Source organism: the organism of the source record quoted next, unplaced genomic scaffold (genome assembly GCF_019419815.1).
Source record: "Pyrus x bretschneideri cultivar Hongxiangsu unplaced genomic scaffold, Pyrus_bretschneideri_v1 Contig13, whole genome shotgun sequence".
NCBI classification, from domain to species: domain Eukaryota; kingdom Viridiplantae; phylum Streptophyta; class Magnoliopsida; order Rosales; family Rosaceae; genus Pyrus; species Pyrus x bretschneideri.
This window is the reverse complement of record NW_025999424.1, coordinates 389,370-413,107: the sequence shown is the minus strand read 5'-3', so window position 1 is coordinate 413,107 and position 23,738 is coordinate 389,370. Positions and strand designations below refer to the sequence as shown.

Sequence of the window (23,738 nt, the reverse complement as noted above, 5' to 3'; positions counted from 1 at the left end):
ATGAAATTTATTTGTCATTTTACACATTTTAGTGAGCATATTCACAATATAGCGTCAACATCCTTGAACAAGAGTATTTGAACTATACTTGTTGATCGTTTTTAAGGTTATTTTTAATGAAGTCGAGACTTATTTCTTTGAATCTCACTTCAGTTAAAAAGAAGATCATAGTGTAGTCCAAGTAGCATGCATATATGTTCGTTTTCTTCATGGTACACCTTGTATTCTTTTTGTCTTCTATGTCCAAACAAAATGTAATTATTATTATTACAAGCGATATTACTATTTTAAGCTAATAAACGGAGGAAAATAGTTTAAATTCGAAATGCAGTAGATTGAACTCCGTAAAATTACATCTACAAAACATCCAACCTAGTACAATTACCGAAAGGATTATCAAATTTGTCTAGTTTTGTATATATAGGTCCAAAGTTTAGAGAAAGTTATACATTTATGTTCACGAGTGCTCCAGAATCATATATATAAAGAAGACTTTCCATTAATATACGTGTCTCAGCTTGTCTAGCTCCAGACAAGACTCTTATAAATGCTCATTCGTCTTTTGGGATATTTCTGGACACTCCCGCGCGCCTTGTTTTTTCTCTGCATGTTCCTCTCCAAATGGTAAGCTGAATATATATATATATATAGCTAGTTCGAATCTGAATAATGAATCAGCTGCTAGCTGATAGCAGAGAAGAAGATAAACATTGCGACAAAATCCAAAAAAGCTGAGGATTTCATCACGCGACCCTTAAATTCATTCCTGCCAAATGCTACACAACAATACAGCTTTTGTATATACCAAAAACATTAACTTTTGTACGATTGAAATTAATAGGTTAAATTGCTTTTTCTTTCTTTATTGGTTTTCACTCCTTCCCAATTAAAAAATAAGTAGATTCCCGAGAGTCAAAGTACACTCCTCTACCGTCCACCCCGCCCGTCCGATGAATTGTACACTATCATCCCACGGCCATGATTCTTTATACGCTGAAGGGTGTTTTTAGTATGCACTAATATATAGTATACGTACGATAATGATCTTTTGATGTTCATTTAACAGTCATATTATAAACTGGAACATAGGAGAATTTTTTGACGAGATCTTTGATTATTCTGTTTGTTCAAAGTTCAAACCGTTGGATTCCTTTTGAGTTTTGAACATGAGTAATGTTAGGAGACTAAATTTTGGAAACTAAAGGATATGGAAGTTAATGATTGATTTGTTACTTAAACATTGATAAATATGTTCATTTCTATTGGTGAGACATTATAGTTTGCAAATTTAGTCTCCTTTAATCTCCTTAGCATTACCCTTTGACCATATAGTCATAGATATATAGTACGTATGTTGAGTGGAGGGACATGCATGCCTGTTGTGGCATTTCAATCCTTTAAGCCCCTTGACACAAAGAAAATGTGTACCACACATACCTATGTGCGTGTTTGTGTGTGTAGATATGTATCCAGTGTTTTACAGTCCAGGCTCCTTCATAAAAAATAAGTCCAGGATCTGAACCTCATCTCGCCAACCGTAAATTTATTCTACGTACTGAATCTAAAGTTGTCTTACACTCGTCACAATACCAAGCATCCCTGCGTACAGTTCGTCAAAAAGCATATTCACGGGCTGCATGTATATATAAGTGCGTATATACAGGATGCATGCATGTATATATAGACGTAGGTAGGGCATATGCGGGAGGGAAGACTGAAAGGGAATGGAGTGAAAATTAAATAAAAGTGGCTGACAAGTGACGAAGCAAAATCGAATAGTATCATTAATTTTCTTTTTCTTCTTCCAGCTCGAGCTGAGACTTTTATTAGGTGATGCATATCCTTCTCGCCCAAGACATAACCTTAATTGCTTGTCTCTGTGCCTGTGCACGCAGAGCCAGCGACCCCAAAAACTAAAAGCAGAAACCTACTTTTTCCTGTTAAACCTGTACGGACTTATCTCTCCCTCCTCCCCCCCTTCCTCTCCCTCTCTGGGTTTGGTTTGGTTTGGTATCTCCCCGTTATCTGTAATATTAATTAGAAGTACCAGTACTGGAAATTGATCAGCAAGATTCAGGAAATGAAAAAGCTATTTGAAACCCTATATAATGAAAAAGCTACTGCCACACATTGGACATGCTGCATACATGTCTAAGCATGCGTGCTGTGAGCCATGGAGCTAAGCATGCATGTGCCCCCACCTCCAGTACATTTACTCATTACAAGTAATTCAAAGCCAAAAAAGCTATCCAACATTACTAGTACAATACTCGTTAATTAATCAGCCATTTAGTTTGATTTTCTCTCTAATGTTCCATTAGTACAATACAACCTTGATGTAATTCAAATTAAAATAATCTCTGTTCACAAATATCATATTATCCCTTTCTTGAACCAACGCAGATTTCAACTTGAGTTTTCCTATAGGAAATATGTAAATTAAATAGGATAATAGCTAGTATGATACAAACGATATTTTAAGTTAAATTTATCTAATGTACAAAGTGGGAGATTCGAAATGATTAATACGATAATAAGATAATACTATAGAGAATGATTAATTGGCGCATATCTATTAATTAAGTGAAAAAGATGAACTCAGAGGATAAACACATAAAATATAATATAAATTATCACAAGTAATGAATTATGAATCCCCATCCCCCCATGTGCAATATAGAAACAACAAGATAATATGTATATTATGGAATTGTTTGTTTTCGATCAGAAGGATAAAAGAAACTGTCCAAATCCATCATATACAGTAATACATTATGGATGTTGACAATATTCATCTAATCCTAATTAAGCATCCCATATGTATACATAATAATAAGGGTGAACAATGGGTACATTTTACATATAACAAAGTGGTACATTTTTAAAGACAAATGGGTACATTAGTAATAAATTATGGGGGACAAATAACAGGTTAAAAAATATGAGTACAAATACCAGTTTGGAAAATATGGACACAAAAAGAAATTAATACATGGGTACAAACTAAAACCGAAAAGAAAATTGTTACAATTTAAAAAAAGGATTGCAAACTAAAATGGGTACAAACTAAAAATAAAAATATATGATACAAAATTTAGCCATAAATATAAATATATCAAATCTAACGTTTTTAACACTAAACGAATATGTTTAGCAATAAAATTTAATTAAACATGTAAAATATTATATTATTGAAATAATTAATGATATTTATTAAAACAAAGGAACCTTGATAAAAATAAATAAAAATAAATAAAAAATAAAGGAACAAGGTTTCAATCAATAAAGTTGAAAAAAGAGGAATGAAAACCTAATTTCTCCTAATAATAAATTAGATCTGCCTGAGTGTACAAATTCCATCTTATCCAACGGTACATTGTCCAAACGGATCAATAGAATTTTGTTTTCTTAATTAAAACGAGCATTTGCCTACACGTTTTGTGTGTATGAACACATTTTTTTAGAAAATGAGAAGGAGAAAGGGAGAGAGAAAGAAAGAGCATGGAGGGAGTGGGAGGTTTTTTTTTAATTTTTTTAATAAAATTGAAGGTATTTTAACATCACTTGTATGTGAGGTTTCAATAAAATAAAATAAAGTAAAATTTGGACCTGTGAAATTATATTATTGCCCATCATTTTTTTTGTGCGATAAAAGACTAAGTAGTTTTTTTACCCTATTTTGATTGATAAAAAGAGTTTCATTAATTAATAGAGATAAACATTATAAGGGTGTTTAGGGATGTAGTTAAAGTAAAATGCTCATGAAGGGTTACGTCAAGAGAAGGAACAAAGGTTTGTGATAGGCACGTTCTTCCCTTTTTTTTGTAGGTTTTATAAATTTGATAACTAGTCGGATGGTGTAGATAGGGGCGACAACAGGGACGGACACAGCCGTTTGTCACCCAACTCTCTTCTGATGAAGCCTGACCTTCATGTCTCCTCTCCTCTCTATAGTATGAGTCTCCATAATTCCATTAAATTATTAATGGGTAGAAAATCTCATATGTGTTTACCAAAAAAACAAGAAATTCTCATATGTTTTATTTACTGATAGGGTGATGTTAGAGAAATTATTTTTTTAGATTTATTTTGTAATTATATGATGCGATGTGATGGTTGGATTCATTTTTTTAATCAATTGTTCAACCAACAATCTCTATATCATATGATCTATAAAAGAATAAGATAATGGGATCAAAATTTTATATTAAATTTACAAACCAAATAATATGTTATCAATAAAAAATAAACATATTAATCAACATTTAAATAATAAATTAATTATCAACAACCACATCATTTAATTTACAAATTTTAATTAAAAATTTGGTCTCTAAAGAAAAGATCTCCCCCTCTTCTCTTATTCTCTCTTGCATGCGCTGACCAGTGACCACTACAATATATAGACACACTACTTTTTATTTTTATTCCAAGAATACCCATTAAATAAATAAAATATAACGGAAAAGAACAACACAAACCCTAAATAAATGAAAGTTGAACCAATAGCCTATAAGTACAGACTCTCTCTTCTCCTCCGTGCCTCACCAAAATTTCACCACATTCTCATATTACTTCTCACCTGAACTCTCAAGTACTTAACAAATAAACCGCTTTTCTAGCCAGTTACACTTCACTTCAACAAAAGCCCCAACTTAACATTTAACTTAAGCTAGCACAATGCACTACCAGACCGAGTCATGGGGCTCCTACATGCCCACAAGAACCACCATGGGCATGGGGGACCCGATGGAGCGCATAGAGCGGATGGCGTCGGAGAGCGCGGTGGTGATATTCAGCATAAGCAGCTGCTGCATGTGCCACGCCATTAAGCGCCTCTTCTGCGGCATGGGCGTCAATCCGACTGTGTACGAGCTGGACGAGGACCCCAGAGGCAAGGACTTGGAGAAGGCGTTGACGAGGTTGCTGGGGACCTCCTCCGCCGTCCCCGTCGTCTTCATCGGTGGCAAGCTCGTTGGCGCAATGGACAGAGTCATGGCCTCTCATATCAACGGCACTCTTGTCCCTCTTCTTAAAGAGGCCGGGGCTCTCTGGCTCTGAGATTCGTTCGACCTCTTCTGTCTTCAAATAGTTTTTGTTGTAAGAAAGAAGAGAAAACAAAAGTATGAAGTACTACTTAATTACTTAATTACATAGGGCGGGCAGGCAGAGGACGAGGAGTGGCTTTTGTGAGTCCACCTCCGTTTTGGACACTAATTAATCACTAATGTCACTTAATTAGCTAGTTTAATTTCTCATCTGGGTTTCCTTTAATTTTTTTTTTTTAATTGTTTTGTTTTGCTCTCTAGTTCATATGATATGAATGTGTTAGACTGTCTTCAGGCTTTTACTGGGGGCGTTCAGAGATGTAATTGCTCCCTCCTCTGCATACAAAAATGAAAATAAAAAAAAGAGTTAATTTCTTACTTTAATCTCCACAACTCTTGTATTTGTCTCTGAATTTATTTGCATTTTTGCAGAGCTAATTAACCATATTATTACATTTTTAGGCTTAGTTCGATGTATTTATTTGCCATACCCATACATGTAAATTGTCAAAGAATATTAAGATTAGGTAGAAGAGAAAGGCCAGCAAACAAAAGGCAGGCTTTTGGATATTGTGTTTTAAGTGTGGGACCTATAGAAACCACGGATTAATGGCCGAGCACTGGGCCATTTCGACATATCTCGGAGGTTTTGCGCCGGAAAAGTTGCAAGTTTAGTCCACTTGGTTATTCTTGCTGTGGGTTGCGAAGTTGGGGGACCTAACTCCACTGTGGCAGTCACCAGACGTTGACTGTCCATGATCAAGCTTTGACTGGCCAACTCATTGGATCGGAAAACTTTTCAGCGGTGATGACGGATGGATGGTAGGCTCAAGTCTTTTTCCGTTAGAGCAACTCCACCCCTATCCACTTTGCGCCAGCATCCAGCCCATTTATCCACTTAATTGAACAGTAACAGACTCAATGAACAGTAATAGGCCAAAGCATCTCCACCCCAAAAAAAAATGTGCTAGCACCTAGTCTAAAAATGCGCTGGCACAAACGATCTCCACCCCTACAAAATGCGCTGGCACCCAGTCCATTTAAAATATTAAATAATTTTTTTATAAAATAAAAAAAAAAAATAGTTTTAATTTCGGATAGGATTTTTAACCAATCTCGTCACGCCACGTGTCATTATCCGAACGTACTATTTTTTGAATAGATTTCCGCTAAGATTTTCAACCAATCCCGACAACCCACGTGTCACTTCCTGTTTACAATTATTTAGGCAAGATTTCGATAAGATTTTTAACCAATCTCGTCACACCACGTGTCATTATCCGAACGTACTATTTTTTGAATAGATTTCCGCTAAGATTTTCAACCAATCACGTAGTGCCACGTGGCATTGTCCAGAACCTCATCTTCTTCTTGTTTGTCCATATAAACCCTACATCCCTACATCCATCCTCACACTAAACTCAATCCTTTTTTTTAGCTCAGAATTCTTCTTTATCGTTTTCAAATCTTGAGTTCTTACAATGTCTTCTTCAAGGAGAGCGTATAAACAGTTGCAAGAGCAGCAGAAAAGGTTGTTGGCACAACAGGAAGAATTGGTCAATCTTGACCAAGATGGAGGTGGAGATGAGGTCTTCGCAATGGAGGAGGATGAGGATGATCACCATAGAAGGCGGAGGGCCTCACATTCCCGCCGTATCATGCAAGCTATGGGTCAGATAGCCAAACCCGGACGTGCGGCAAACATCGATAGAAGAAGGGAAAGACGAGGTAAAGATCTCTTGGAAGATTATTTTATTCCCAACAGCGTTTACCCTGATCATGTTTTTAGACGTCGTTTTAGAATGCAACGAAGTTTGTTCGCTAAAATCATGAGTGATGTTTGCAACCATGATCCATATTTTGTGCAAAAAGAGGATGTTTTTCATGTGCTAGGTCTTCTTCCTAAGCAAAAAATTACGGCTGCCTTGCGAATGCTTGCATATGGAGCATCTGCAGATCAAGTGGATGAGATCGCAAGGATGGGAAAAACAACAGTTCTGGAGTCCCTGATGCGGTTTTGCTCTGCAATTGAAGCCCTCTACACCAATGAGTACCTTCGGCAACCCACACCAAAGGACATGCGAAGGCTTCTGAGGAAGGGTGAGATGCGAGGCTTCCCTGGCATGATTGGAAGCATCGACTGCATGCACTGGACATGGAAAAACTGTCCAAGTGCGTGGCAAGGAGCTTATGGCGACAGAAAAGGAGCCAAAAGCATCATTTTGGAAGCGGTGGCTTCTTTTGATACATGGATTTGGCATGCTTTTTTTGGTGTTCCAGGAGCTCAGAATGACCTAAATGTCCTTGCCCAATCTCCAGTGTTTGACAAACTGCTACAAGGGCGTGGGCCGAGATGCACATATTGGGTTAATGGTACTAAATACGAGGGACCATACTACCTTGCAGATGGTATTTACCCAAGGTGGTCAACATTTGTCAAAACAGTGCCACACCCGCAGAGTGAAAAAGATAAACACTTCGCTAAGTGTCAAGAAGGGTGTAGGAAGGATGTCGAGCGTTGTTTTGGTATCCTGCAAGCTCGTTGGGCCATTGTCAGGGGTACAGCTAGAATGTTTGATGTCGAGGCTCTTCGATCCATCATGATGACGTGTATTATTCTCCACAACATGATTGTTGAAGACGAGTATGATTATGATGCCGTCGATGAATACGAGCCGGATCCGATGAACAACTCAAGAACACAAATCTACTATGCTCATGACCGGACCGAAGATCCCGTGCAACACGAGCCGTTGGAACGGGATGGACGTTACAATGAATTGATCGTTCAACGATACACTTCATTGCAAGAGCCATACTGGCACATAGCCCGCCAGAATGACTTGATTGACCATCAGTGGAGATTGCACGAAGGCGAAGATAATTAAAATAAGGCTTGTGGTTGAAGAATAAAGTGTATTGTTTTTTAAGTAATCTTATTTAGTGTGTTTGCTTTTTTTTTTAAGTTTAAATGGTGAGGTTATGTAATTTTATTTGGTGTTTTAAGTTTAAATGGTGAGGTTATGTAATTTTAAATTTAAATGATGTTTTAAGTTTAAATGGTGTTTTATGTAATTTTATTTGGTGTTTTAAGTTTAAATGGTTTTTTTTTTAAGTTTAAATGGTTAGGTTATGTAATTTTAAGTTTAAATTAAATAAAGTTCTAAAAGTAAAGAAGAAATTACATAAGAAATTAAATAAAGTTCTAAAAGTAAATAAGAAATTACATAAGGAATTAAATAAAGTTCTAAAAATAAATAAGAAATTACATAAGAAATTAAATAAAGTTCTAAAAATAAATAAGAAATTACATAAGAAATTAAATAAAGTAGTACAAATAAATGCGAAATTATACAAAGTCTGTGGAGTTAGGATATGTGGTGCTAGGATCTTGGTTGCTAGGATTTCTGTAGCTGGAACCCCCTTGACTTGTTTCGGCATCTCTTGCACGCCTCCTTCGCACGACATCTCTTTTTTCTGATGTCCAAAAATATTTTGAATTCGGAGACAGTCCTACTAGAGACTTGTTCATAGTGTCACGATCTGTTTGAGCCATCCTTTCTTCTCTAAGCATCTCATTCTTTTGATGAAGTGCTTCTCTAATCATCTCGTTCTCTCGATTAACTATTTCTCTTTGTCTCTCAGACGCCGCATCACGAGCCTCAGTAGCTGCAATAATTGCTACCACAGCAGCAGCTTTTTCCTTATCTCTAGCCTTTTCCCATGCCATGTTCATTTCACCTTGACGAGTAAGTTCCTCCATATATTTAGTATAGTCATTTTTGGAAGAACTACCTTTTTTCTTTGATGCCTTTTTACCTTGAGGCCTGAGGGACTGACGAGTCGGTTGGGTCTCTGGCACTTGTTCAGGCATCCCTTCCGTGTCTTCAAATGTGTTGGCTTCTTGTTCGGCTGTGTCTGCTTCTGGCGAACTGTGTAGACCCATACCGTGCATGACAACTTCTGGACCGGTTGCCACAATTTTGTATCTAGGGCAATCTTTGACAATTTGCCAACATTCCCATTTGTTGAATGATTTGTTATGGTTCTTTGCATTGTAGAATGCTTGTGCTTGTAGTGTCTATAAAAATTACATAAAAATTACATAAGAATTGTGGAATGCATAAAAATTATATAAAAATTACATAAAAATTACATAAGTATTTGGAATGCATATTACATAAAAATTACATAAGAAATTAAATAAATTAAAATATTGATGTGGGTGGAATGCATATAAATAAATAAAAATATTGTTACCTCATCCGCTAAACTTGTCCCACTACGCAAATTACCAGAAGCATGAGAGAGGGCGTTTTTCCAACAAGTAAAGGATGCGTTGAGTTTTTTCCAACGACCTTGAAGACCTTGACTAGATCTGGCATCTTTTCCATGTACATCTTTTCCATGTACATCGTTGAACAATTTCGTAATTTTACTCCACATTTCTCGCTTATCCATCTCATTACCCATAATCGGGTCATGAGTAGTGCGAACCCAACATTCACACAACGTAACATCTTCACTGAGCTTCCACGAAGTCATTTTTTTCTCTCAAAGTGTACAAAATATTCAAATGTAGAAAGTGTAGAAAATATTGAAATGTGGTGTAAGGTGGAAGATGAGGGTTAGGTATTTATAGGAAAAAAAAATTAATTTTTTAAAATTTTTCTATATTTTTTTAAAAATTTTTGACATTTTTTAATTAATTTTTAATAATTTTTAATGTTGTAATTAATCGGGACCGTTGGATTTGAAAAATAATCAAATCCAACAGCACTCATTACGCCACGTGGCCAACGGTCAAATTTCTGACCGTTGGGCCTTTTTTTTTTTTTTTTTTTTAAATTTTTGGTGAAATAAACGTGGACCGTTGATCTGTGATCGGACGGTCCAATTTAAAATTGAAATTGAAATTTTTTTTACCGTTGGAAATCCAACGGCCTAAAAAACTAGCCGTTGGAAATCCAACGGCTCTGAGGAGGCCACGTATCATTCACCCCGGACGACTGCAAGTGGGCCTGCACGCGGGCCCCAGCGCCTGCACAGCCTGTCGGCTACGCGCCCCGGGCACCACGTGTGTTGCACGCGCCAGAAACAGACCGAGGAATGGGTCTGTCCATTTTGGGCTGGGCTGTTGACTGGCACGGGCTGGGTGCCAGTCAATTGCACGGGCTGGAGCACATTCACTTGGTGCCAGTCCATTTTCTTCACTTGGTGCCAGTCCATTGGGCATGGGCTGGAGTTGCTCTTATGTGTCATAGGTCCCGCTACAACATCGGAACCCTTGTGGCCACGTCATACAACAACATAGTCAAATCCCATCATGCAGGACAGGAGTCAAAATTTGCCCTCTATAGCCGATATATTCTCCAATATGAATAGAGCTACGTACAATAATAACCCTTTTATTAAAGAATCTATCAACAATACTTTTGTAACACTAAACCTAGCTATTACGGGTTGGAATTCTCTGCGTTCTCTAATGAATGCTTGCTCCGGGTGCCGCCCCACCACGCTCACACTATCGTCTTCCGACCTTCGGTTGCCTAAAGTTGAAACCAAGTCCTCTTAGATAGAGATAGAAGAGAGTCAAATAGAGAGAAAATGGCGGAAAAACAAGAACATGAAAAAGCAAAAAAAAAAAGAAATAAAGTTATTTAACTCCCAACCGTTTTGATGTTCGGCTGAACAGACAAGATTGAAGAGTCTAGATGGAAGGAATCCGGAGAGGTGAGGATCCTATTCCAGTCATTACGAAAGAGAGGAAGAGAGTGGAGCCCACGTGCTATGTCTTGTGGTTCGGGCTGTGTTTTGGACGAGCGGGCCCGAAGTGCGCGCATGGCTGGACCCTCTACGTTAATGTATTGGGTTAGCATAGAGTTGGGTTGGGCGGATGTTATGGGAATTATACTAAATTTGTAGTGGATCAGCCTGAAGCATATGATATCTTTCTTGGATTAGTGTCGTAACGTCTTGTAGGAACTAACAACTTTCACTCACCTATCTAAGTGTTAATTTTTGGCAGATGAAGTCTCCATATTAAGAGCATCTGTGATATCCTGTCCCCAAAATTATTATTTTATTTTATTCTTGACGTATTTCGAAGATTTGATTGGAATTAGTTCTTTATTTCTCCAAATTTAAGAAAACGAAGTGAGGGGTACTTTAGTCATTTCCAATTTTCTCGACCTTTTCGGTCAACTCTTGATTGGTTAGGTAAAGTTCGATTCCATGAGCGCGTAGGCGTAAACAGATCTTATTTCCGAGTCCGAACGGAGAAGTTAGAGTCGTTTAAAGTTGGTGGCATTTTGGTAATATTACCAAAATGCTATAATTTAAATGGGAGGAAACCTCCAGGAAAAAAAGGGGAGAATTTTTCGGAAAAATGGGGGGAAGAGCTGCCTAACCCGTTTTTAGAGAGAAATTGACCCATAAACCCACAAAACTTGACCCGCTTGTATATTTTTCATTCGAACTCCGTTTTGGATGATCTTGGTGTCCATGGAAAGCTATTGACGAGCCCTACATCTCTGTGATGTTAGATTTTCCCTTTTCATTTCCATCCTTACAGTTCGAGGTCTCAAAGTTCACGACTTTTCCGGCGGTTTTATCATTTTTCCGGCGATTCCGGCAATGATTTCCTTCGAGTGAGGTATGAAACTTCATCTACTCTTCATAATCTTCAAGTGGGTATGCTTAGTTTGTGCTTTCGTATTCGTTTTAGAGTTGGGTGTTTAGAACACCTAGAAATCCGGTTTTCTCCGGTGAAATTGGACGGTTTCCGGTTAGAATTTATCGTCGGCCTAGTTGCGAAATGTGTTTCCCTTGTTGAGCTCTAGCTACCACGTAAATTTGAGCTCCTCTAGTTAATGTTGAAATTCGGGGTTTGTAAACCCTCTATCTTGACTTCCACCGCGTGTGGCGGTGCGTGGGATCGTTCACGAGTGTTGTCTAGGTTTTAAATACCTTCCAGTGACCATGTGAACCTATGTCTAGCTTGGTTTCCAAAGATTCAATTGTTGGGTGTGTAGATCAAATTTCTTGATCAAGGGTTTGGTTCAAAAGGTCAATTTCTTGTTAATTTTGAGTCATGTTAGTTTTGGATGTTGTGTACATGACTTCTGGACTACCTGGAAGTATTTTGGGATTTGTTATATGAATTGGAAGTGGGTTGTTACGTAAGTTGTAGAAAATTGATTTCTTTGCAAATAAAACTCAAGTTTCGAGTAGCCTTCTTTGGCTCTTAATTTCTAGGCCTTTATGTGCTCCTTTGGAGAAAATTTTTACTGTGTTGAAAGTACATATGCTCATGATCGTAACCCAATTGTTTTCACTCAATTTCGTTGAGTTTTGGTTGATCAAAACCTTCTTTAAGTTTGGGTCGCGGGCTGCCAAACAGCAGCAGAAAATTGGGTTTCCAATGTCAAGACTCCGTTTTTCCTTTTGGCATAACTTCCAATTTACAGCTCCGTTTTCTACAAACTTTGTATGCTTTTAAAGTACAGAACACAAGCTTCAAAACCCATATAATATCACATGATTTGGTTTAGTTTGGAATGTTCCAAAGGGAGCCTAAACTTGGTCTAATAGTGCTGTTTTCTGCAGATTTTGTGGAGAAGTAGAGTACTTTTTTTTGCCACACCTATTTTCTTTTCCAGATTCCTTTCTAATCTTCTTCACTACTACTTGAGTGATATTATTTAAGTGGTAGATTCCATAATCAGTGTACTTTCTTTAGATAATATTAATTTTGTTCCTTTGAAGAGCCTAATCGGAACACAAAAGTACAATCTAGAGTATAAATACAAGTAGCACACATTACTAACCAAACTAAGCTATTAAAATGTGATTCTTTTATAATTGGCCATCGATCTATTTTTATTAAATGTGGTTTGATTATGGATGGGTAATATTTGTGGGAAAGTGATTTGAATTGCATATTGAAATGTGAATTATATATACATACGCCATAGACCCATGTTAATTAAATGTGAATTCTATTGAAGTGTTATTTTATTTCTGGCCAATGATCTATTTTCAGTAAGTATGATTTGACTTGTGGATTGGAAATATGGTTTGTATTGTATGATTGGATTGATGTGATGAAATGCGAGAGCTAGTAGTGGACCATTAATCCATTGTTATGGAGTTCGTTGCTTCGAAACATGTTTCAACCCTCGTGTCATTATTCATTCTCGTTTCGTTGAGTCTTTGTATCTTAAGTAACTTGATCCATGTCTTGTTTTATCGATTGGTGTTACACATTCTACTCCGCGATTTCGTTGAGTGATGGTCCGGAATCGTATCCTGGTTTGGATTCCGTTGAGTGATGATCCGGAATCCTTCCTACTTCACTCCGCGATTCCGTTGAGTGACGGTCCGGAATCGTATCTTGGTTTGGGTTCCGTTGAGTGATGGTCCGGAATCCCTCTTACTACGCGATCTCGTTGAGTGATGGTCCGGGATTATATCCACCTTAGTTCATGGAGTTTAGTTTGAGATGGTTGCAAAGTGTAGGCTTTGGATGAACAGTGTCGCCTAATTCTACTTTCATTGTGTGTATGTGAATATGGGTGGGAGATGTTATGGTCGTTTGAAATAAACTTTTGGATGTCTGGGTGCCTCCCTTGGAGTTTTCAAAAGTTTGGTATTGATTTCCTATGAAAGATTTATATTCAAGGTTTATGAATTATGATTGATGGCTGGGTTTATTATTGTATCACATGCTTATTTTATTGTCCCTCACCCGAGCCTCTCAGCTTATCTGAGTGCTTGAATTGCCAATGCACCAATTCCATAATATTGGCATTAACTTTACATATGACAGGTCTGGGTAGATTATGAGAAACCGCTTGATATTTTGGTTCCGTTGAGTGGTCCGGAACCCAATGTTGTTGGATTCCGTTGAGTGATCCGGAATCCTTGCCCTTGTTCATTCCGTAAGGTGATCTTAGAATCCTAAATTCGAATAGATGGGAATTACCCACAATAGATATTGTGAAAATAAATTAGAATTACCATGTTATTATTCTTAACCCAAGTTGGGAATTATGTAGAGTTCTTTAATTAAATTCGTGAAATGATAGGTCATCTCACTGATTGATTAACGTAATTAAATGTTAATATTGTACTTCGTGATTCCGTGATATGTTATAAGCTATATATTGAAATATAATGTTGGAAGTATAGTGATTAGCATGATGAAGTAAAATGTGATTTGACTTGTGTATTGGAAATGGTTGTGACATGTGATTGAAAACGCATATTGAATTGCTTGGGAGATGTGAGGTCTAGTAAATGACCAATGACCCATTGTGATGTGGTTTTTGCTCAGTATTGTTTCGTTTCGTTGAGTTTTGTGAATTGGGTAACTTGAATCATGTCTTGTTCCTTCGAGCCGTTGTAATGTTTCTTGGACTTCCGTTCAATTCGGTTAGGTGGATTGGAACTGAGTTCTACTTGGATTTCGTTGAGCGATGGTCCGGAATCCCCTTTGGAGCCTTGGTCTGTTGGGTGGTCCAAAATCCCTTTTTCCAAAGATGTAGTCTTCAACTGAATTGTGTTGCTCTAGCCTTGCGTTCGACTTGTGGTATGTGTTATTGATTGATGTGATTATGGAATGACATTGGATGTGAGTGGAGTTATCATGAGTATTTTAGTTGATTAATATTTCTAAAGAATAATATGTACTTTGTTAATTCTTAAATATGTTACACGCTATGAAACGCGAATTTATGTGGGAAACGTGATGAGTTATGTGATGGATGAAGTGGAAATGTTAATCGTCATGTAGGATTGTTATGTTGGATATCATTATTATTGTTATGTTTAGACTTGTTGATAAATTTGGCTCGAGAATGGTATGGTACATCGTTGGTTCTTTGAAATGATATATGTTGTGAATTGCAGTATCATGTTGTGACATAATTGCCTATATATTGATGGAGGGGAAATCATGATTTTCAGATGGGTTGTTATGTAACCCTGAGTCAAGTAATTTCATGCTTGTCGAGTTCTATTGATTGATTGAAAAACATTATACCTTTCGACTTAATTGGACTGTGTTATATGTCAATTATTGTGCATGACGAACTACGAATGGCTTGATCCATGTTTAGGGTACGTAGGCAGTCTAACGGGGAGGTTAGATGCAGCCATAAAGCATACGAAAAATAACTATGTGATTCGATTATTGAGTTGTGCTAGCCTATATCCCGGAGGTGAGATATAATAGATACGGATTTTTGGTGACGTCACGTGTCAATTCTGGACGTATGTCGGGATTGGGGCGTGACAGCATCTCTAACAACAATTACTACGGGTGGCTCAATGGTTGCAACAAATTCTAGGACCGTATTCCACAAAGCTCAATCTTAGTTTGATTCCCAACATTGTTGAATCACACAATAATGGTTAGGAGAAGGTTGAAATGCTTATGTAAGTCTTTTTGACTTTCAAAATAGTGGAATGTCGAGCATTTTTAACAGCCTAGTTAAATAAGGCCCTTTGGCCACCTTAACAAAAAATATAGAAAAATACAAACTTCAACAAGCTAGCTAACACCATCTCCAAAGGAGATGTCAAATTATGGAATGTCATGCAATCAAATTTAAAGGTAGGAAAAAAACTCTAACACATAAATTGACATATGAATTTTCTGTTACAAAATTTGACATGTGAGAAAAGTGATGTCGAATAAAATTTTAATTATTTTATTGTGAGCGTTCCATTAATGCACCAATAATAGATATTAAAAACTTATTTTAATTAATTTCTTTTTAAAGATGAGTCTTACCAATATCATTTGTAACAAAAAAAAAAAAAAGAGTTTGAAGAAGAAAAAAAAAATCCGACATTATCACATATTAATCTTTAACATTTATTTTCTACGGCTCTAAATGACTATTTGTCTATAAACTTTCTATAAATATAACACCTAGATTTACCCGCGAGTTAATCTCCCATGTAAACTCTGGTCAATGTGAAGGGTCCCAGAAAGTGAGGCGACCCTTCCTACTCCCGACTTCCGCCACTCACTCTTCATCCGCCAATCAATGCCCGCCACCTCACATAAAATCTCCACAGAAACCTTCTCTCATTCGTTGGAGTTTCCAACTGCGAGTCTCCCCGAAACAGAGGACTCAGATTCTCTTGTTCTTACAGGGTCCACTTTTACTGACAAAAAACTCAGATACTATTTACTCAGTGACAGCATTCGAAATCCAAATCTCACTTTTTTTTTTTTTTTTTTTTTTTGGTTAAATGTTCTCTTCGTCCCGAGAAAATTAGAAAAATAGAAGGCAATTGCTTCCCGAATAAAACAATTTGAATTATCTTTCTACTATTTCTGCCGGAGAAAATATCCAAAAGAAGCAAGATCGCGTCTTAGTCTCTTAGGGTTTTCTCCTCGCCTAAAACCCTAATCAGACACGTAAAGGGCAAAGCAACAAAGCTCTCCCCTTTGCCCGATCCTTGTCTTCCTTCCGGTATGTGTCCTGATTAATCTGATAATTGCGGAATTATTTAGCCATTTTCTATCTTTGTTATTTCTTGAAATGAACAATTATCCAGCTCTAGTGCGTTGATAAAATGAGCTAATTATTGGGGGATTATCATATTGTGATTATTGGGTTTTTATTTTATTTTATTATTATTATTTTATTTTTTATGGTGGTCAGGAAGTAAACAGAGTATTGGAGTGGAAGCGTTTTGGTGTTGAGTGGGTTGAATTGGTGTGGAAAGTTTGAGCTTTTTTCAAATGCCGGAGGAGGACCTGGTGGAGCTCAAGTTCCGTCTGTATGATGGATCGGATATCGGCCCGTTCCGCTACTCGCCTGCGTCCACCGTGGCAATGCTCAAGGAGAGAATCGTGGCCGAGTGGCCAAAAGGTCAGTGACCTCCACTTTCCATTTGATGATTTTTTGCGAGTTTTGTTTTTTAAGTAGTGAATGCCACTTTCATGGATGTTATGTTTATTGAATCCTCGTCGTTTGTCGATGACCAGAATACAAAAGTTTCATCATTTGGATATTTCTTGGTCATGGAATGGGAATTTATTAGAGACCAACCCTTTTCATCTGCAGATTTTGCTCAAGTTTTCGTAATTTTTGTTGAGATTAAACCCAACAGTAGGGATTGAGTGCTGTTAAACACTCTTCAAATATGCGGTGTTAGAAGTTGACATAGTTGTCCTGTTTCAATGTCAATTGGGTTCCCTTGATTCCAAGCGATCAAGTTATGAATCATAGCACATTAGGATGTTTCGATATACAATATCTTCGTTGAACAAAAATACTTCTGTAGTTTCTGGTAACTTCTTTGTTTCAGGTGTTTTGTATTTCAGCCATTCTGGTATTCAGATTAAACGCTGTGTTCAAACTTCGGAAATATATTGCCACAGTACCACTTGCTTTCTTTCTAGGCATGTGGGAAGGGAGAATATAAAAGTCCAAATAAGATATTAATGATGGAAAGGTAGTGATTTGTTTCTTGTAGACCAAAGAAGTCACTTTATGTGAAGAAGAAGATATGAATGGAAGGATCTGCTTGAATTATTTTTGAAATAGGAGCATTTTTTAGCAGTTAGAACCTACCGCCAAACAGTGGACCCAGATAATGGTGCCTGTGAAAACCACTTATAGGATTATCCTGCATGACATCTCTGTTGGGCCGAATAATTAGTCCGACAGACTTTGTCTACAAAAGTGATCAGATCACGATTGTGCAACTTCTCTTGATCTTCATGCTTATGAAGGCAATGTTTCTTTTGGGCTTATTTTGACAATTTGTGATAAGGATCTGTTTAATTCTGTATTATGTCCTTTTGTACTCGCTCTCTTTCTTTAGGATACCTGAGATCGATGCAACTAAAAGACATGCTCTGGGATCCTTTGTGTTACTAGTTTAGTATGTAAACCAAACTTATAGTTATTATTGGTGTGCCTTTTCTTGTTGCTTCGTTCTAGTACCAGTAGGTGGTTTGAGGCGGTAGTGGACTTGTCTGCATTTCACTTGGGCATTCCTCGCACACATGAACTTTAAATGTTTAACCATGCTGTTTGTGAAAATATCTCGATGGTTATCTTGTAAAAGTTATAGGTGTAAGTTATCTCCTCAGTCTAAGCCTATATCACACCAAGGTGGATGAATCTCTAAAATATGGTGTTCAAAATCTTATAGCAAAATTTTTTCTTTTTTCAAAATTTGCTAAGAAGTTTCTCTCTCTGATGTTAAAATGTTACAAATTCTGCTACCTTATGGCTTTCAGATAGTGAACTATATTGAGCAGGAGTGAGGAGGAACCTTCGTTACATTACACTTGTCCCTTTTTTCTTATTTTTATCATTTTCTTGTGCTTCTTAACTTTAATCTGCTCATCATTTTTATTTTCTAAAATTATTAAAATGCCATGATATTAGATAAAAAGATTGCACCAAAAGGAGCAAACGACATAAAATTGATAAATGCTGGGAAGATTTTGGAAAACAACAAGACTGTTGCCCTGTGCAGAGCACCATTTGGAGAGCTTCCAAGCGGGATTATCACCATGCATGTTGTTGTTCGGCCTGCTATAGCAAAACCAAAAACAGGTAGTTTTCATCCTAGATTGTTTAATGTGATATCTATTTTGATGTGAAATTGGTACTTTGCGTACATGTTTATGCCTGTTTGGTCAGATTTCTTACTATTACATGACTTAAGCTAGCAGCCAATTTTTTTTGTTTCTTCCCTGTTCATGGCTGGTCTGTTACTGGTTAGCGGTACTTTCTACTTCCCTTGATCTTATTTAATGCGACAAACTTGAAGTGGACTTTTGTTTTCCTCGCACTACCAAAGCATGGGTAGTATCAACTACTCTCATTGCTAATTCTTTTTCGGGCAATCATGGGAACCTTAGAGGATTATCCTCGCTCAACATCATGCAGAAAACTTATGATTCCATTTTCTTTGATGTATTACGATGGTGCTAGAATTCTAGTGAGATCAATTATGTGTTAAAGGTTGACTCTTGCGTAACTTGTGACTCGCATTACAGATTTGTTGATATCAGCTTCATTTGCTGAATGATAGTTTGTTTCTCTTTTCATGAACAGAGAAGAAAGTTGATGAGGTCCCAAGGAAAAACATGTGTTCATGTTCAATATTGTAAGGCGGCGAGTCATGGTGGTGAGTATGGTGAAGACTTTGAGGCTGCCTTGGGGTGGCTGAGGTCTGCTGGAACGTGGAAAAAAGTAGCTGGAGAGAAAATAATTTGTACCACAGTCCAATCCCCCATCGGCACGTGTTTGTTGGAGGGAATTCCTGTGTAACGGTGCATTTTAGTGATGTACTTTGTGTCTTATAAAAACGGGTGCGTGATTGGTGTATTTTTATAGCTTTAGTATCTATATTTTACGAAATCATTACAATGCTTATGTGAATCGAATGGTCTCTCTGTTTATACTTCAATTCCTATTGAAATGGTGCGATGCCATGGCAGTGTGTTGCGATACTTGTCGGTCCATCCGATCGCTGTTTTCCGTATGTTCTACATTTGCGGGTGCAAGAGAAGGCTGTGCAAATTCGATTCTTTTATGCTTTCTTACGCGTGGAAGCATTGTTTACAGTTGGTTTACGCAGCAATTATTGGTCGTTCGGGCAAATACTGCAATGATGCCGACTGATAAGTAACAAGTCTTGGTCGCAAAATTGAGGCATGCCAAGAACTTGGAACAATGCTCTCAATCTTTTATGAATACTCACAAGCATTCAGTGTTGACATATATTTGATCATTGAATTTGATCCAACAGTTTTTAACCACTTAATTTAATAGAAATATGTATCGACACTAAATGTGTGCATGTAGGACTAAGAAAAGGGTGCATATAACTAAAATAAGGCGTGGCTACCCTAATAGTAATATTATAAGGTGGTGCTATCCATACACCCAATTTTATTTTTCACACATTCCTTGTTAATTTTTGTCATTTGATATTTTTCAATTCATTTGATCCGACGGCCGAAAATTGAGAGAGTGTAAAAGATAAAAATGAGCATGTGTGGATAGCAACATCCATATAAACCTATTTGTAACTCCAAATATTATATAGGTAAACAATGTACGACGGTGGGGAAAAGAATATAGCTGAGGGAAAAAAATAAGACTATTTTGCCTCCAATTTAAATAAGTTTTGCACATTCTTTTTTGAGTGTGACAGATGTAGTGGATTATCCGGCTAGCTAATATAGTGAACCAGTTAGGGATAAATAATTAATTTGATAATTTAGTATGCTTTGCATTGTTTATACCAAATATTATCTTACACGAAATGAATAATAAAAAGGTAATGCTAGGTTGGTCAACTATTTAAATTAAACTTTGTAAGCTATATGACGTGGTTGTTGATGATTGAACTATTACTTAAGCGTTGATTAACTTTCTCATCTATTAATGACACATCACATGATTTATAAATTTAATCTAAAAATTGATCTGCCTAACATTGCTCATAATAAAATCCCTTCTTGAACGCACCTTACCACCAATTGTTTATTATCAGATCTCTAGTCCAGTGGTTACGACACAATGCTGGACGAAAATCAGATACTCAACTCGAGCCTGTATTGAGCAACAAACAAAATTAATCAAACAATTATTTAATTTTCTCCTCATTAATCAAGAGAAATAATAATATTGTATACATAAATAAGTTAATGGAATCAATCAATATTGACTTTATATTCTTAAGAACATTCTCTACCCAGCAAATCGTTGTTTTCTCCAACCTTGTTCTTCTTTGGATTTTTTGCATGGATCTTCTTAATTAGACAAATAATATTATCTAAACAAAAAAAAGGAAATCTGATCCAATTTAGAAAGAAAAACAAATTAGCAGGCACGTACGTGTACGTAAAAGCAAAAAAATCAGCATCTCCATGCAGAAGCAGCCATAATAGACCTGTCTTGCCACCCCAAGAGCAAGCAACCTTTGTCTTCCGTCATCCTATACCCGTCGCAAGAATACAACCCTAGCAAAATCTTCGACTGAGTCACCGCGTTCGCACTCAGCGGCACGCTCTTAAACCCTTTACTCTCCATCACCTTCCTCCACTTTTCCAACCTCTCGTGCCTCTCCGTCCGCTCCGCCCCTTCACAAGCCACGATGTTGCGTATCTCCGGCGCAAATATGTACTGCTCCACCTTCGCCCTCTGTGCCGAGTCCGGTGGGAATGTCGCGTCCAACGAGTCAAAAATCGCCGAGTAGTAATGTAAAGCCTCGAGAAACCTACCCAAAAAATAGGGCCCGTTATGACTTGCTTCTTGTTCCACCAATGTCACAATGTTGGGTGCTTGGTCACGGATCATGGCTAGCAAGTTCCCTAGGCAATTGACCGGAACTCGGTGGAGTCGATTAACGGTGTTCACAGCCAGCGCTTCGCCAATCCTCCGGTTGAACATGTGTGGCTTGAGATCTTCCAGTTGCTCCCCAACTGCATGGAACTCAAATGGGACGTGAAGAGAGAGGGCTAATTCGGTCAAACACCGGCCTGTCTCTTTCACTGCCTCTATGCAGGGGCCCACCCCTGTTATGCGTAGAAAGGGAGCCCCGCCTGGGCGGGCAGCCAAGGCCTGCATGAAAGCCGGCCACTGATATCCTTGAAGAATATCTAGGTCGATGACGTGTACACGTTCTTCGGACTCGAAAGCCTCGAAGATGGCTTGGTTGGCGGTGAAGTGTGCGAATTTGATGTAGGGGCAGGCTTGGTAGACTATTTGGTAAATTTTGAGGATTTCAAAGGAGTTTGGAGGGAAAGGAGAGAAGGGTTTCGGGGCGGAACCGCTAGGGGTTGTGGTTAGAGTGGCGGCCAGGCGTGCGCTTAGGGCTTCTGTGAAGCAAGAAGCGACACGCTGCATGGAATCGCCGAGTGGCATCACCACTCGGTTCAGGTGGTGGAGGTACCTTCTTGCTAACATGTAGTCTTCTTTTGCAACCGCCTCAGCGCAGGCAAGAAGGAGGTGTACTAGTTGGAGCCCGCCATCTTGTTCCTGCATATTCATTCGTGCATGGAATATTTATTAATGAGAGGAGTTAGGGTTGCTACATGTACCATATTTTTGAACACATTATGCGAAAATGCTGCATATAATTTAATTGTGAAAAGCATCAGAATAATTGAGGACGTGGCAATTTGTGATCTTATCAATAATATTAAGTTAAGAAGTTTGTTCCACAGTAATTTTTTTTTTTCCTTGCATCTGCCTTTACAATTCACACAATTACATAGTATTATTAATTCAGATATTATTGTACAAGTCTTCATTTAATGAATAAATTCACATATTAAACACATTAAAATTGCTAATATCAGGCATGATAATGTGACAATACCATACTCAAAAGCTTCTCCAGCAATAATTGTGTCCTCAAATATGTTGACCGACTTGCATACATTATATCTCATGGTACATATCTTTTTTTTCGGTAACAATCTCATGGTAAATATCTTACTTGTTCTTTAAATATATGAATGTCGGCCTCAAATTTGAGTAAATTCCACACGAGCAAAATTTGGTGACCCTAAGATCTATATAGTCAAAGGTAGTTTTTGGCCAATATGTATAGTCAAAGTTAATTTACCCATAATGAATCTTCTGCTCGTTTATATCAAACAATTAAGTAAGATGGGTGCACGTACAGCATTTAAATGATTCAGATAGAAAAATTCACCTGCTCATGTGCCATAGGCGGCATCATATTGTAATGAAGGTTCTGTTGGTGTTGGTGGTGTTTGTGCGGCTGCATGAGCGGCTGTTGCTGCTTCTCTTGCATGCGTTCTTGTTGCAATTGTTGTGAAAGTGGCGCGCCGCCCATCTGCTGATAGCCACTACCCCTGCTGCTCTCTTGGGTCAACTGAGAATTACCAGCGGTAACCAACGATTCTTCGCTCTCCGATCTGCTAAACCTCGCAGAGTTATGCATCGGCATGCAGTCCAACATGGTGGATGGAACTGTCGATGATGCTGGCAAGTGATCGTGATGATTGTAAGACTGCGACGAGCTTCCTGACATCCTGGACGATGTTGTTGTCGGGTAGGCCGCTATGAATCCGTCACGTTGATAATCGTCCAAGAAGTCTTCGATGGAAACAGGGAGTGACTGCATGTTCTGATCAGCGGGCTGCATGTATTGGTTGACAGGAGAGTTGAAAACCCTACGGAGCGGGCTGAGTCCCTTGCCCTTAGGGTTGTGCGTGCTGCTGAACGCTCCGATATGCGGCGAAAATCTAGGGGGAGAGCAGCCCGACAGACTCTGCCCTTGCATGGACTGAGCGTAGTTGTAATTGTAATTCTGATGAATTGCCGAACCACCGTTTTGGGGCGAGTTCGGCATGTTGTTTGGGACGGGCGATAAGACCATGAAATCTGTATCGAATTGTTCGGAGAACAAAGAATCCCAGATGGAATGGTCGGGAGATTGGACTTCAACATCGTCTACCTCGAACTTGAGCGTCGGAAAGTTGAGGCTCGGTGGAGTTAAGCTGCTTTGCTGATCCAACTCGGAGGATGGAGGGGTTGTGGTTTTCTTACATTCTGAGATGGACATAGACATCGTCGTGGATTCCGTCGGAGACGGCGGTTTGAGGTCCGAGGTGCATGAGTTCTCACTCTTGACAGACCCCATGCTCCCAGAAAGAGTATTGATCAT

At 38.1% G+C, this 23,738-nt stretch overlaps 3 protein-coding genes and 1 long non-coding RNA gene across 4 annotated transcripts; 3 read left to right on the top strand and 1 right to left on the bottom strand.

Moving 5' to 3' along the window:
- The first annotated feature begins 4,425 nt into the window (after positions 1-4,425).
- Positions 4,426-5,271, top strand: LOC103942237 (glutaredoxin-C5-like). The gene has a single exon (XM_009352432.3). The coding sequence runs from the start codon at positions 4,681-4,683 to the stop codon at positions 5,059-5,061; it is 381 nt and encodes a 126-aa protein (XP_009350707.1). The 5' UTR covers positions 4,426-4,680; the 3' UTR covers positions 5,062-5,271.
- Positions 5,272-11,429: 6,158 nt separating this feature from the next.
- LOC125474795 lies at positions 11,430-14,861 on the top strand. The gene is made up of 2 exons (XR_007256170.1): positions 11,430-11,703; positions 14,489-14,861. It is a non-coding gene; the product is annotated as an uncharacterized LOC125474795 (long non-coding RNA).
- A 1,425-nt stretch (positions 14,862-16,286) lies between these two features.
- On the top strand, positions 16,287-19,499 carry LOC103966558 (membrane-anchored ubiquitin-fold protein 4-like). The gene is made up of 4 exons (XM_009379731.2): positions 16,287-16,537; positions 16,730-16,939; positions 18,470-18,640; positions 19,145-19,499. The coding sequence occupies exons 2-4, from the start codon at positions 16,810-16,812 to the stop codon at positions 19,198-19,200; spliced, it is 357 nt and encodes a 118-aa protein (XP_009378006.2). The 5' UTR covers positions 16,287-16,537; positions 16,730-16,809; the 3' UTR covers positions 19,201-19,499.
- Positions 19,500-20,811: 1,312 nt separating this feature from the next.
- Positions 20,812-23,738, bottom strand: LOC103966559 (GRAS family protein RAM1-like). The gene is made up of 2 exons (XM_009379732.2): positions 22,761-23,738; positions 20,812-22,078 (listed from the first exon to the last, which is right to left on the bottom strand). The coding sequence occupies exons 1-2, from the start codon at positions 23,736-23,738 to the stop codon at positions 20,957-20,959; spliced, it is 2,100 nt and encodes a 699-aa protein (XP_009378007.2). The 3' UTR covers positions 20,812-20,956.

Excerpts from the sequence above, each read along its gene's own strand:
- LOC103942237 (XM_009352432.3), top strand. The coding sequence starts at position 4,681 with ATGCACTACCAGACCGAGTCATGGGGCTCCTACATGCCCACAAGAACC.
- LOC103966558 (XM_009379731.2), top strand. The coding sequence starts at position 16,810 with ATGCCGGAGGAGGACCTGGTGGAGCTCAAGTTCCGTCTGTATGATGGA. Across the intron at positions 16,940-18,469 it reads CGTGGCCGAGTGGCCAAAAG|ATAAAAAGATTGCACCAAAA; the intron begins GTCAGTGACCTC and ends CCATGATATTAG. Across the intron at positions 18,641-19,144 it reads TATAGCAAAACCAAAAACAG|AGAAGAAAGTTGATGAGGTC; the intron begins GTAGTTTTCATC and ends TTTCATGAACAG.
- LOC103966559 (XM_009379732.2), bottom strand. The coding sequence starts at position 23,738 with ATGATCAATACTCTTTCTGGGAGCATGGGGTCTGTCAAGAGTGAGAAC. Across the intron at positions 22,079-22,760 it reads CGCCTATGGCACATGAGCAG|GAACAAGATGGCGGGCTCCA; the intron begins GTGAATTTTTCT and ends ATGAATATGCAG.